The following is a 14677-nucleotide window of genomic DNA, read 5'->3' on the forward strand; positions in this document are numbered from 1 at the left end:
CCCCTAACTGCAGAAACTCCAGAATTCTGCCAATGAGATACCTCCGGGGATGCCAACCCCTGGTCTCGCACCAGGCCACATAAGATTTCCAAACTCGGTAATAGATAAGTCTGGATGCCGGTTTTCTGGCATTAATCAAAGTAGATGCCACCGCATTAGAGAGACCCCTTCTCTTTAAGATATGGGACTCAATAGCCAAACCGTCAAATTGAGAGACGGTAAGGAAGGATGGAATATTGGCCCCTGGGACAATAGGTCTGGCCGAAGCGGAAGGGACCACGGTTGCCCCACGGACATCCTTACAATGTCCGCGAACCAGGCCCTTCTGGGCCACGCTGGAGCCACCAGAATCACTGGTCTTCCTTCCGACTTTACCCTGCGAAGAAGACGGGGTAATAATTGCAGCGGAGGAAACGCATACATTAGGGAGAACTGGTCCCATGGGAACACCAGTGCATCCGTGCCGTAAGCAAGTGGATCCCTTGTCCGGGACAGAAAGTTGCCCACCCTTGCATTGAACCTCGATGCAAAGAGATCGACATCTGGTGTTCCCCACCTCTGACAAATGCTCTGGAAGATGTCGGGGTGAAGAGTCCATTCCCCTGGAAGCACCTGTTGGCGGCTTAGGTAGTCTGCTCGCCAATTGTCTATTCCCGGAATGAACACTGCAGATATGCATGGGACATATTTCTCTGCCCAGGTCAGGATTCGATTCACCTCTCTTTGGGCTGCACGACTTCTTGTGCCCCCCTGGTGATTTATGTATGCCACGGCAGTGACATTGTCCGATTGAATCCTGACCGGAAGACCCTTCAACCTGTCTGACCAAGCTGACAGGGCTAGATAGACTGCTCGAATTTCCAGCAGATTTATGGGTAGAGACCTCTCGGAGGCTGACCATTTCCCCTGGAGAGACAAACCTCCCAGGACTGCACCCCAGCCTAGCAGACTGGCGTCCGTGGTCACAACCTGCCATGTCACGGGAACAAAGGACTTCCCCTTTAGCAGGTTCCGGGGAACCAGCCACCAACAAAGGCTCTGCCGGACTGACCGGGAGAGAGACATAGGGAGATCCAAGGCTTGAACCTTTTTGTTCCAAGCGGACAGAATGGCAAGTTGAAGCTCCCTTGAGTGGAACTGCGCAAATGGGACGGCCTCGAACGAGGCTACCATCTTTCCCAGTAACCTCATACAGAGGCGAATGGGAGGCTGACGCTTTGCTTTGACTAGTTGAACTAGTTCTCTTAAAGCTTCGAACTTCCTTTGGGGCAGGAAGACCCTTTTTAGCTTTGTGTCTATGAGTAGACCCAAATATTCGAGCCTTTGCACAGGCATTAAGGCTGACTTGTCCAGGTTGAGAACCCAACCCATGGATTCCAGAAATTTTACGGTTCTGTGTACCGCTGAGTTTAGATCGGCCACTGACCGGTCTACTACCAATAGGTCGTCTAGATAGGCTACTATGGATATGCCTTGAGACCTTAGATAGGCTAACAGTGGAGCCAATACTTTCGTGAAAACACGAGGAGCGGTGGCCAGACCAAAAGGTAAGGCCACGAATTGGAAGTGGCGCTGATTTACCGCGAAGCGAAGCAGCTTCTGATGGTCGAGAAAGATAGGAACGTGCAAGTATGCGTCCTTTATATCGATGGACGCTAGTAGTTCCCCTCCTTGCAGGGAGGCCACCACTGACCTGATCGATTCCATCCGGAATGATTGGACCCTTAGGAACTTGTTTAAGGCCTTTAGGTCCAGGATGGGTCTTACATCCCCGTTTGGTTTGGGGACGGTGAAGAGATTGGAATAAAACCCCAAACCTTGTTCTTCCACTGGCAGCTCTCTGATTACCCCTTGGGATAACAGATGATCTAAGGCAAATGCTAAGGACCTTCTTTTGCCGAGGTCCTTTGGGACGTTCGAGGTTAAGAAGCGCGGCGGAGGAAATTCGCTCAACTCCAGCTTGTAGCCCCCGGAGACCGTAGAGAGGACCCACCTGTCTTGGATCCTGTCTAGCCAAGCCTCCGCAAACAGCTGAAGCCTTCCCCCCACCCGGCTGAGTGGGGGAGAACCTTCATAATGCTGACTGACTTAGTTGCTGGCTTGGCCTGTGGCTTACGGTTCCAAGGCTTTTTGGAAGCCTGAGGCTGGCCCTGTGGCTTCCCACCTGCATTGAATCGTCCAGGAGGCCGTCGGAACTGCCTGGTACCGGAAGTACTAGGGATAGGAGAGGAGGATCTCTTAAAGGAGGGGGAACCCCTAAACCTTTTCTTTACTGGCAACAGTGTACTTTTGCCACTGGAAATTTTCTGAATGTAACTATCCAGATCTTCCCCAAACAAACGCTCTCCATGAAAGGGAAACCCCGCCAGTAATTTTTTACACGGGGCTTCAGCAGACCAGTTCTTCAGCCAGAGTAACCTGCGCATATGAACTAGCGAGAGAGTGAGACGTGAGGACTGCTGAATGGAGTCCTTAATAGCATCTATGGCAAAACATAATGCTCTGGGAAACTCAGCCAAATTCTGGGCCTGTTGTGCCGGCAATTCCTTTAAGACCCCTTTAAACTGGTCATTCAAGGCCTGGCAAATCCCAATAGCCGCAATTGCAGGCTGGGTTATTCCTCTCGCCGAAGCAAAAGAGGTTTTTAATAAAGTCTCTAATCTCTTGTCTGTCGGATCTTTGAATACCAGAACATTGTCTACTGGACAGGTCAAAGATTTGTTTACACAGGACACAGCTGCGTCAACCTTGGGGATGCCCCATTTTTTAGTGAATTGTTCCTCCATGGGGTATAAAACCGAAAACTTCTTAGGAGGAAGAAAATATCTGGATGTTCCCAATCCTTGTAGATAAGCCCTTCCAGCAGGGGGTGAACCGGGAAGGAATAATTAGCTTGAGGAGCTTTTAAGGAGCCTAAAGATGAGACTGCACTTGAAGCTGGCTCTGAAAGTGGCAACTTGAAGGCCGAACGGACCATCTCAGTGAGGGACTGGACCAACAATTTTTCGGATTGCGACGCCGAAAAGGGTTCTCCCAAAGTGGAATCCTCAGAATCCACTACTTCCAGCTGACCTTCTGCCAGATCTCCAGAGGGTAAATCAACCTCTTCTGAGGATGCATGCCCCAAATCGAGGGACTCCTCAGAGGGAGAGGGGGACCTTGTGCGTTTTTCCCTTGAGAGAGAGGATGCAATCAAGGTCGCTAATCTCTGCTCCAGACCCCCCATAGCTGAGGCCAGAGCCTCCTGTGTCACAAAAACTGGAGCAAGTGGGACAAGGGCAGAACAGGCATCTGACAGCCCTGATGGTTCACCCTGGGCCTCCTTCAATTTTTCAGGAGAGGAAGCAGCCGCAGGAGCATGCCCGAGATCCTCTGAGCCAGATGGCGATCCCTTTGCTTTTTTGCTTCTAGTCCCTGAGCCTTTAGCCATGATAAAGCTGAGGTACTCACAATAGTTGCAACTACTTGCGAACCTATAGACCAGCACTGACGCTGCTATTTGATGGTTGGCAAGGTGCAGAGCCCACTATGCGCCTTAAGCAATGTCACTGTCCCCCACCAGTACTAAATACTGAAGTATGTGCACAAGATCTCTGTGTCCACCGTCAGCCAGAACCAGTCAGGTGGACTGGAGCATATAAGGACTAGGTGTATCACCTGACCTGCTCTGTCCTGTTATCTCAAGTCTCATAGAGAACAGCTGAGATAGACCCCCTGCGCGCATGCGCACGCGCCGCTGTTAGGCGTGCACCACGAGGCTACGCGCACACGTAGCCGCACGCGCGCACATGTCGTCACACGCATCTCACGGAGCACGCCGCGCACATTCGTGCGCATCGAAGCAGCGTACAAAAAATTCATTTGTGCGCGCGCGTGCGCCTAAGACACATCAATGTCGCGCGCGCATGACGCTACGCGCCATGCATGAGGATGGAACACCACAGCTCCATGTGAGAACCAGGTAAGCCAAGTGAAGCCAAACATTTTGGACAACTTTTTTCTCTGCTTCTAACCTGCACAGGAGGGGCTAACTACCTGACTAGAGATACCCCTCCCCCCCACAACACACAGGACCATATAGGAGAAGCACAGACAGTTAGCTTTAGGCAAACATAATGGCTCAAATAAAGGAAGGTTACTCCTAGGACCAAGTCCTGAAGCACCTTCACTTACCTGATCCAACGCTGCAGGACTCTGCAAAACAGACAGTCCAATCTTCACCCATCACGGAGAGCAGCGTCTATAGACCTTCAGGGACCGGGGTCCATGGACAGGAACACCACACCCCTGGACCCATATCGCACCCCGTCAGTAAACTTTTGGTATTAGGAAATTGACCAAAGTACTGAATAACCAGGATCCAGCTCTCAAAGAGAAGCATTACAGGCCAAACCCCGTTCTTCTTAACCGGGGCCCGGGTACCGTCCACTTTGGCTCAGAAGCACTTTGGACGGATCCGGATTTCATGGAGGCTTTTTACATCCAATATGGATCCCTCCAGTGGAGCTCCTTGGAGCACATGTTCACTCGTGACCAACACCTTAGACACTGGCAAAAAACTGAGGCACTCCCGGTATGGGAGGGGTTATATAGGGGAGGGAACTTCTTGCCTTAAGGGCGTGCCAGTGTCCACACCTGAAGGTACTTTCTATAACCCACATAGTAATTACTATGCTTCTCTGTGTCCCGTGATGTACGATAAAGAAAACTTGTATAGCGCTACACATGCAAACTAAATCGCCTCAAGGCGCTTTCCATCCAGGTGTCGTCCTAATCCTTCAGAAGAGGTGGGTCTTGAGTTTTTTCCTGAAGGTCAGATGGTTTTCTTCCATGCGGATATCCGCTGGTATAGCGTTCCATAGCCATGGTCCTTGGACTGCAAATCTTCGTTCAACCGTTGATTTGTATTTGTACTTGGGGATGTAGAGGAGGTTTTGGTTAGATGATTGGAGAGTGCGATGGGTGGTGTAGCATTTTATTTTCTTGCACAAGTATTGAGGAGCCTTTCCTTGTGCGCATTTGTGGGTGAGGCAGAGGGTCTTGAGTGTGATCCGATCCTTTACTGTTAGCCAATGAAGGGCCCTCAAGGATGGGGTGATGGATTCCCAGGGTTTCTTTCCTGTTACCAACCTAGCTGCTGTGTTCTGAATAACTTGTAGGCGTGAGATTGGTATTTCGGTAATCCTAAGAAGAGGGAGTTTGCGTAGTCGAGTCGAGAATTGATGATTGTTCCGACTACTACCGCTGTGTCCTCTTCCGGGATGAAGGGGATGAGTCTGCGCAGTAGGCGGAGAAGGTGGTGGGATCCGCTGACTACTGATCCTATTTGCCCATCCATCGACATCTCCGAGTCAAAGGTTACTCTGAGGCATCTGACCTTGGTACTTGGGGTGATTATCTGTCCCAAGATGGTGGGTGGTGTCCATGATGTCCTAGCTTTCGTCTTCCGGTTTGCGTGGAGGAGAAGTAGTTCTGTTTTTGATCCATCGAGTTTGAGGGAGCTCTCAGTCATCCATTCGTCGATCAATGCCAGGCATTTTTCTAATTCGTGATATCGGTTATTTTTTTTTCGGTGATCCGAAAGTAAAGTTGAGTGTCATTCGCATAGCAGTGGTAGCACAAATCTTGCTCACCGATGATTTTGAGGAGTGGCCGGAGGTAGATGTTGAAGAGTACGGGTGACAGGGGCGATCCTTGAGGGACTCCGCAAGAAACGGTGCGCGATTCCGAGGTGAAAACTCATAGTTTCAGTGTTTGGGACCGATTTCCTAGGAAGGAAGCGAACCAGGGTAGATCTGACTCTGTAACTCCCTATACTTCTTTGAGACAAATGAGTAGAGTTTTGTGATCTACTGTTTCGAACGCTGCACTTAGGTCCAGTAGCACCAGTAGGCATGATTCTCCGTCATCTGCTGCTTCAAGGGCGTCATCCCATATTTTGAGCAGAGCCGTTTCTGTGCCGGTCTTGTTGACCCTGCATCTCTCCATAAAGAGGATCTGTCACAATAGATTCCTATTACAAGGGATGTTTATATTCCTTGTAACAGGAATAAAAGTGATCAGAAAAAAAAAAAAAGTAAAAAACTACCCTGTTCCCAGTAGCTCGCGCTCAGAAGCGAACACATATACGCAAGTCTCGCCCACATATGTAAACGCTGGTCAAACCACCCATGTGAGGTATCGCCGCGCATGTTAGAGCGCCAGCAACCATTCTAGCACTAGACCTCCTCTAACTCTAAACTGGTAACCTGTAAAAAAAATTAAGCGACGCCTATGGAGAGTTTTAAGTACTGAAGTTTGACACCATTCCAGGAGTGTGTGCAATTTTAAAGCGTGAAATGTTAGGTATTAACTCTGCGTAACAATCTTTCACATTATACAAAAAAAATTGGGCTAACTGCACAGTTTTGTTATTTTTTTATTCTATTTAATTTCCCGGAAAAAAGGCACTTAAAAAATTATTGTGCAAATACTGTGTGAGATAAAAAGTTGCAATGACTGCCATTTTATTCCCTAGGGTGTCTGCTAAAAAACAACATATATAGTGTTTGGGAGTTCTGAATACATTTCTAGCAAAAAAATGATGATTTTTGCATGTAGGAGAGAAGTGCCAGAAATGGCCCGGTATGGAAGTGGTTAAGCAATGTATGCACTAGGGCTGCAACTAACGATTATTTTCATAATCGATTAGTTGGCCGATAATTGTTTAGATTAATTGGATAATAGCCTTAAAAAAAAAAAAAATAATTAGCATTTTTATTTTTTTTGGGCCAATTTGTTGTTGGACAGATTACAAAAACACAAATTGCCGCTAAAACACATTGACATAGATTTCTACTAGATCCGACCGGCGTAAGCCTCTTACGCCGTCGGATCTTAACTGCATATTTACGCTGGACGCTAGGGGCGTGTACGCTGATTTACGCCTAGAAATATGTAAATCAGCTAGATACGCAAATTCACGAACGTACGCCCGGCCGACACAGTACAGATACGCCGTTTACGTTAGGCTTTTCCCGGCGTAAAGTTACCCCTGCTATATGAGGCGTACATGCGGCAAAAAGCACCAAAAAACACAGAGGTGTGACCCCGGCCTGAGATGTTTAGTAACATAATGAGGTTAAAAAAAAACACGAAAAAAGTACAAAAAGAGCAAATTATCGCTACTGTAAGGGGTTCATTTTTTACTGTGGGACAGTGAAAGTAATATTTACAGTAGCGATTTGCTTTTTTGTACTATAAAGGGCTAATTTTAGTTTTTTTAACCCCATTATGTTACTGGCCGATTAATCGATTATGAAAATTGTAATCGATTAGTTGTTTCGACCCTTGTAGGCACTTCTATTTTATTTTTTACATAGCCATACCTGCAAAAGGGGCCAGACTGAAGTGATCTATCAGGACTTAATTTTCTGACTAAAGTTCCACTTGAAGTCTTTAACCCTTACTTTGCACACATAAAAAAAAATATATATATATATATATATATATATATTTTTTTTTCTTGTATATATTTTTTGCCATAATTATTAGTATTTTTTGTATCATTTATTCATCCATTATTGATCCATTTAATTTATGCGCTGATCATTTTTTTTTATCAAGTTTAACCCTCACTGCCCACCCTGGCATGATCATCCCTTTAAAAGTTCTGAATGCCAAGGGGCGGGAAAGATGAGCCAATCACCTGACCACTGTAATTGGCCGTCAAAGAAAACTGCAAAAAACTGATCTGGTAAACATATGTTGGTTAACATATTTGGGCCACACACCTGAAACCGCCCACGCTTGAAGGCACTGGTTCCAGAGGTGGTACCCTCCGACAAGGCACATTCAGCCAGTGCTTCTACAACCCTTTGCGTGGCATCAGATACTTCCCTTCTTGTTCCATCGTCATCTGCTAATAAAAAAAGAAAAGACAAAAACAGGTCACACTGCTCAGTAAATTCTGGGACATACAGCCTCCTACCAAAATAAAGGGGGTATAGGGCAGAATAATACAACGACGAGTGCGGCTTCCAGTTGATAATACACATAGCCATGCTCAGGCCGAAACCAGTGGTAACACATGAAAGACAAAAATAAAAAAAAGCAATGAAAGCCCAGGGCTCTTACAAATGTGCCTTTTAAGACACAAAGCTGGACAAACACAAAAAAAAGGCAAAGTGAGGGAGCAAGAGACGTGGGGGAACATATCTGAGGATGAGTAAAAAACTAAAATAATAAGGTAACGCATTAAAAAAAAAAATATACGTACGGAAATAACCAAAAGGGATGTTTCCTATGATACGGGGCCTAACTGTAAGCAACACTACCTTGGCGGACTCTTGACCTCTTGAATAAGCTGTTGGAATGCCGCAACCTGCATGCCCAGCTTTTTAATTTGCGAGCCCACGGTTTCTTGCTAATAGGGTTTTTGAGACTAGGACAAGTAAAGCTTAGGCCAAAATATCCACCTCCTGTCTGTAGATGCGCAGCTCCGCTGCCCAAAGAGCGCTTGGTGCAGGCATGAGAACTCCCAGGGTGCCAGGCCTCTTCAGAACTTTCCTGGAGAAGGTGGAAGAAACGAAGAAACAGAGCAAACAAGAAGATGTAAGAATGAATCCGTTACTGTGAGGCACATCGGTGAACGACAGTCCTAGGGATTTTACACATTTACACATAGAATTTTTTTTTTTTGCGTGTGTTATAGAAAAAAATGGTGTGTGCATATTACTATTTTCCTGTGCTTCCATGCATGACATCATATACAATACTGCCACAGTATACTAATGTAGGCAACCCAAGTAATCTTAACATTATTCACTATAAAACAAAACCAAGGTGTACCGAGTTGTGCAGAAGATGTAAAGTGCAAATCTGGGCAAATTATCCTTTCACAAGGGGGACATGACCACACTGCAAGGGTAAATTGCTTGTTTTTCTCTAGGGCAGGGGTCTCAACTTTCAAAATAAAAGGCCAGTTTAGTGTCCTTCAAATTTTAGGGGGGAGAGAGCAGGCTGTGGATAGGAGGAGTAGAAAATGTCCTGGCGGCAGTGGGAGAAGTTGTGCCCCCATTCTGTGGCACCAGTGGGAGGAGTTGTGTCCCCATTCTGTGGCACCAGTGGGAGGAGTTGTGCCCCCATTCTGTGGCACCAGTGGGAGGAGTTGTGCCCCCATTCTGTGGCACCAGTGGGAGGAGTTGTGCCCCCATTCTGTGGCACCAGTGGGAGGAGTTGTGCCCCCATTCTGTGGCACCAGTGGGAGGAGTTGTGCCCCCATTCTGTAGTGCCAGTGGGAAAAATTGTGCCCCGTTTTTATTGTCAGTGTGAGAAATGGTGCCCCATCGATGGTGTCATTGGGAGGAATGGTGTTGGCATTAGTTGAAGGAATTATGCCTCGTTGTTGTGAACAACCGATGGAATAGTGCCCCCAGGGCCAAATAAAGGCAAGCAAAGAGCGGATTATTGGTGACCACTGGTCTAGGGGAGAAAGAAAAAAAAAAAGATTTACTTACCCGATTCTCTGCTCCTCCTCCCCACTGCTAGACTCCACCGATATAGGGTTCGGACACCATCAAAACCAGAGAAGGGTACATAGCCCTGCACTGGTCAAGAGAATGCCAAGGGACAGTCCACTGACAGATCATGAGGGAGAGCCGATCCCATCAGGGCGCTAGACAAAACGAGTAATTAAGCCTTGCAGTGCTGGCGCCGCCCCAATGCAAAGGATAATTTCTAATTTGCCCGGAGTTGGGGCTTTAAAAAAAGTACAAAAACTATAACAATGACACAATGTGAGCCTGCCCCACGCCAAACGCAACACCTGGTCTTCCAATGTGTGAAAAATGCAGAAAAGGCAGCTCAACTATTTAATAATATATATTTTCTTAAATTTACTACACAATTCAGTGCACTTTGGTTTTGTTTTTTTCATTTGCCAAATACATCTTTCTTGAATAAAATGCGTCATATGCCAGCGGAGACATGTCCGCTGACCTCCGACCCTATCCGATCCGCTAAAAACAGACATATGGGGGGCACGTTCCCATCCGTCCCAGGGGATCGGATAAGATCTAAAGAAAACGGACATGCTGTCCGTTTTTATCAGATCGCTCATGCCCGACAAGCCCCTCCCCGCTCAGTGAGCTTGTCATCTGTCGACTCAGCGGAGATCTGCGGACTGATCTGGCGCTGAGCTGGCGGGAGCAGGCAGACTCCGTAGCAACAGAGTACGCCTGTGTGAATGGGGCCTAAGAGGTCTATTTAAGAAAGACGACTTTTTTTTTGATCCATTTTCTTTGCATACCTCAACCAGGAATATGATCTTTGCTCATTCCCCGAACCCAATCAATTATGCAAAATGATCAGAGGCTAGAGATTAGGAATGGAAGGATTACTTCATATTCCCATCGCACACATTCCTGGATGAGCTCTCACATTTGGGTGCTGCGGCTACAACAAGCTGGATACTGGTTCAAGTCACAAGGAAGATATTTGCCAGCACACCACGGAACGATGTGAATAGCGTCCAAATGGATAGTTTATCACATGATCACAACACAAGGAGAGTGCAACGTTTCAGAGTGACGAAGCGGTCCTGTGTGACTCCAAAACGTTGCGCTCTCTCCTTGTGTTGTAAACCATGTGATAAACTATCTGTTTGGATGCCATTTCATGGTGTGCTGGCAAATATCTTCATTAGGTATAAAGGGAGTCACAGGTTTCATTCATACCGGGGAGGACTGAGCATTTCCTTTGGCTTCTGGAGTGAAGGAGTGTACCAGCAACAAGGAAGGAAATTCATTGTTGGGGGGTATAGGATAACAAACCTGTATTTGTCTATGCAGAATCACATGCATTACTAGAAAACCTTATGAATGTGAGCGGATATCTGAAATACACTATATTACCAAAAGTATTGGGACACCTGCCTTAGCTTTCTTTTACCTTAGTGCAGTCCTCCTTTACTTACCTCATCCTTCCATTTTTGCTTTTAAATGTCTTTATTTCTTCTAAAAAAAATCCTCACTTCCTGTTCTTCTGTCTGCAACTCCACACAGTAATGCGAGGCTTTCCTCCCGGGTGTGGAGTGTCGTGCTCGCCCCCTCCCTTAAACTACAGGAGAGTCAGGACACTTTCTACATTGCAGATAGAGAAATGAGCTGTTAGTGGGTGTCCTGACTCTCCTGTTGTCCAAGGGAGGGGGGCCAAGCACGACACTCCACACCATGGAGAAAGCCTTGCATTACTGTGTGGAGTTACAGACAGAAGAACAGGTAGTGAGGATTTCTCAGAAGAAATAAGGACATTTAAAAGCAAAATGGAAGGATGAGGTAAGTGAAGGAGGACTGCACTAAGGTAAAGGAAGCCATTTAGGGAAAAAAAAAAAAAAAAAATATTGTACCTTTACAACCCCTTTAATGGATAGAATCCATTAAGATAAAACAATCTGCCTTTACAACTCCTTTACGTAAAGCAAGCAGCACTGCAGAAAACCTTGAGCAGAATTTTCTCCAAAAAATAAAAAGGTTCATATTTCAGTCCTTCTCTTGCTCTTTATCCAATTAAGGCCGCATTCACACCTGAGCGTAGCGTTTTCGGTCGTTTTTTTTCTGGCGTTTTGTTGCGCGTATTAACACGTATTCGCGCATTTGCATACAGCAGTGTCCGACGTTTTTGAACTTTGTCGTTTTTTATTTTAGCCAATAGGAAAAATGCTCATCTCATCATTTGTTGCTATGTTTGTAGATTTTTTTTTATCTTCTTCCTGGGTGAATGTTCCATTTCACAAAGCCGATTAAAGCGACAAAACGCCCGTAGAAACGCTCATTGTCGCGCTAGATGCTTAAATCAAGCGTTTTCATTAGTTTCAATGGGAATAAAAACGTTAAAAACCGCCCAAATCAGCCCGATTCGCCCTTGAGCTTCAGGCGTTCGGCTTCAGGCGTTTTGGAGTGGAGATGTGTACCATCTCCATAGAGAATAATGCATTTTTTCCCCTCTAGTGTTTAAGGCTGCATTCACACCTGAGCGTTTTGTCGCCTGAAGCGCGTAGAGGGGAAAAAATACATTATACCCTATGGAGATGGTTCACATCTGCACGCCGATACGCCTGACGCCGAACGACTGAAGCTCAAACAAGTTCCGGACCCTTTTTTGTCGGGCGTATCGGGCGTATTTGAGCGTTTCCATTTCCCATAGAAAGTAATGGAAACGCTCGATTCAAGCGACTAGCGCGACAACGAGCGTTTGCTACGGGCGTTTCGTCGCTTTAATCAATAGAACTTGTCACCCAGGCAGAAGATTAAAAAAATCTAGCAACATAGCAACAAGTGATGAAAAGATGATAACATTTTTTCCTTTAGCCAATAGGAAAACTTGAAGTACAAAAACGTCAGACAACGCTGTATGCAAATGCGCAAATAAAGCATGAATACAAAACACCGGGGACAAAAACGCCAAAAAAAAACGACCGACCAATGCGTGAAGGTGTGAATGAAGCTGAGCGTCGGTCGTTCTGCAGTTTTTTTGGGCTTTTTTTCCGGCGTTTTGTCGCGCGTTTGCATACAGCGTTGTCCGACGTTTTTTATTTTAGCCAATAGGAAAAATGATCATCTTTTCATCACTTGTTGCTATGTTGGTAGATTTGTTTTATCTTCCGCCTGGGTGAAAAGTTCTATTGATTAAAGCGACAAAATGCCCGTAGCAAACGCTCGTTGTCGCGCAAGCCGCTTAAATCGAACGTTTCCATTACTTTTTATGGGAAATGGAAACGCTCAAATACGCCCAAACCGCCCGATACGCGCGACAAAAAAGGGTCCGGAACTTGTTTGAGCTTCAGGCATTCGGCGTGCAGATGTGAACCATCTCCATAGGGTATAATGTTATTTTTCCCCTCCAGCGTATTGTAGCGTCGCACTTCAGGCGACAAAACGCCTAGGTGTGAATGCAGCCTAACACCCGGTTCTCACTGGGGCGACTCGTCAGGCGACGCAGCCGCCTGACAAGTCGCGTCACATTCTAGTGAATAGAACCGTTCTAATAGTAGCGACGCAAGTCGCTCCGACTTAGAAAAAGGTTCTTGTACGACTTCGGGGGCAACCTGCATTGACTTCTATACAGAAGTCATTTTGCAAGTCGCCTTCGATGTCGTCTTCATGTCGCCTGGCCGAGTCGCCCCCGAAGTCGTGCCGCCCCTGTGTGAAACGGCTCTAAGAGTCAGAGGGGGCCACAATACATTGCACTATTACAACTGACTCAAGAAACGTTCCTATTATCCCTATAAATCAGTGTGTTCTGTTGCAGATTCAGCCTGCTGCCATGACATGCACAGAAAGAAGCGTATTTAAAAACAGGTACATTTTTGGTAAATGGTTCCACACATATACGACCTACCAAATGACCACATAACGTTAATCTTTGAAGCAGAGTCTGAAGATGAGCACTACTTACAGATGGCGTCAACTGACCAGGTACAGTAATGACAGCTTCAGGATCTTTGGCTACCATGGAATCAATAGGTTCTGCCTCCTCTGGTGTGGCCTGAATGCTGTCGGAATTCACATTGGAGGCTTCAGGAGCAGGACAAGACAGGGTATCTTCGGCAGAAGAAGAGAGAGGAGACTCTGTGCTCTGCGTCTCCTTCTGACTGTCGGCATAGGAACTGGCAGAGCTGTCCTGATACAGAAGGGTCCTCAGTTTCTCATCCAGGGTTTTGATGCGGTTGTCTGCAAAGTCTCGTTTGGGGGGACCTTCTGTGTCAGACTCCTGAACCGAAGCAGAGTTTGCAAGCGAGTCGGGTGTCTGAGCAAATGTAGCTCCATCTGGAGGGGTTCCATTGTCTGACAAAGCAAGGCCGAAGGACAAACCTGTAGCACTTGGGGCAGGTAAGGGGCCAGAAGTGGGATGAGTGTTGGTCTCCACTGTGTACGTCAAGCCATTTATTACTTGTACATCTTGATCGCTGCAGAGCTGTAAGCCCGTCTGCTGACCTTCAGGTAAGACAGCAATATTGCTCCCCGAGACATCGCCCTCTGTCTTGGTGTGTAAGGTTTGTGAGGACGTGCCATTAGCAGGAGAGGGCACAGGAGCCGTGGATGCCATAGGCTTAGTTTCTGTGACAGAAACCTGGCCATCTGCTGAAGTTGGGAGAGCAGAGTGCTCTGCCTGATCGGAGAAGCTGTGCCCTGCCTGATCGGAGAAGCTGTGCCCTGCCTGATCGGAGCAGCTGTGCCCAATGAGAGAAGAATCCCCAGGGAGACCATGGCTATTAGGTTCACCATATAATCCTGTAAAGAGAGAAAAAAAAGGATACAATCATAAAATCATTTTCCAAATCCTTATTTATTACAACATCATGCACAGAATAAATGTGTAAACAATAATCTGAGAAAAAAAAAAAAAAGCATAGATCCAAGCTTGTAACTTAACCACTTAAGCCCCGGACCATTATGCAGCCAAATGACCGGGCCACTTTTTGCAATTCGGCACTGCGACGCTTTAACTGACAATTGCGCGGTCGTGCGACGTGGCTGCCAAACAAAATTGACGTCCTTTTTTTCCCCACAGACAGAGCTTCCTTTTGGTGGTATTTGATCACCTCTGCATTATTATTTTTTTTGCGACGAAGGATGAGCTCTGGTGTGTTCGCATAGAACATGTGCAGAGCCTGCCAGGAAGTGTGCACGGCACGGCG

At 46.6% G+C, this 14677-nt stretch overlaps 1 protein-coding gene across 2 annotated transcripts; it reads right to left on the reverse strand.

The window, feature by feature from the left end:
• Window positions 1–7561: 7561 nt before the first annotated feature.
• On the reverse strand, window positions 7562–14302 carry LOC120924236 (serine/threonine-protein kinase WNK3-like). Of its 2 annotated transcripts, none has more exons than XM_040335107.1 (3): window positions 13435–14302; window positions 8457–8547; window positions 7562–7897 (listed from the first exon to the last, which is right to left on the reverse strand). In XM_040335107.1, the coding sequence occupies exons 1-3, from the start codon at window positions 14083–14085 to the stop codon at window positions 7635–7637; spliced, it is 1005 nt and encodes a 334-aa protein (XP_040191041.1). In that variant the 5' UTR covers window positions 14086–14302; the 3' UTR covers window positions 7562–7634. The 2 variants fall into 2 exon arrangements, with proteins under 2 accessions (XP_040191041.1, XP_040191040.1); XM_040335106.1 differs by having other exon boundaries at window positions 7564–7900; window positions 13435–14301.
• Window positions 14303–14677: the final 375 nt, after the last annotated feature.

This window comes from Rana temporaria, unplaced genomic scaffold (genome assembly GCF_905171775.1).
Source record: "Rana temporaria unplaced genomic scaffold, aRanTem1.1, whole genome shotgun sequence".
Classification (NCBI taxonomy): Eukaryota; Metazoa; Chordata; class Amphibia; order Anura; family Ranidae; genus Rana; species Rana temporaria.

Bases quoted from the DNA above. Each gene is read 5' to 3' on its own strand.
- LOC120924236 (XM_040335106.1), bottom strand. From the start codon at position 14,085: ATGGCATCCACGGCTCCTGTGCCCTCTCCTGCTAATGGCACGTCCTCA. The intron at 8,548-13,434 runs GTAAGTAGTGCT...CACCTTCTCCAG, and splicing joins CTGGTCAGTTGACGCCATCT to GAAAGTTCTGAAGAGGCCTG. The intron at 7,901-8,456 runs GTGGATATTTTG...TTTTTTTATTAG, and splicing joins TGCGCATCTACAGACAGGAG to CAGATGACGATGGAACAAGA.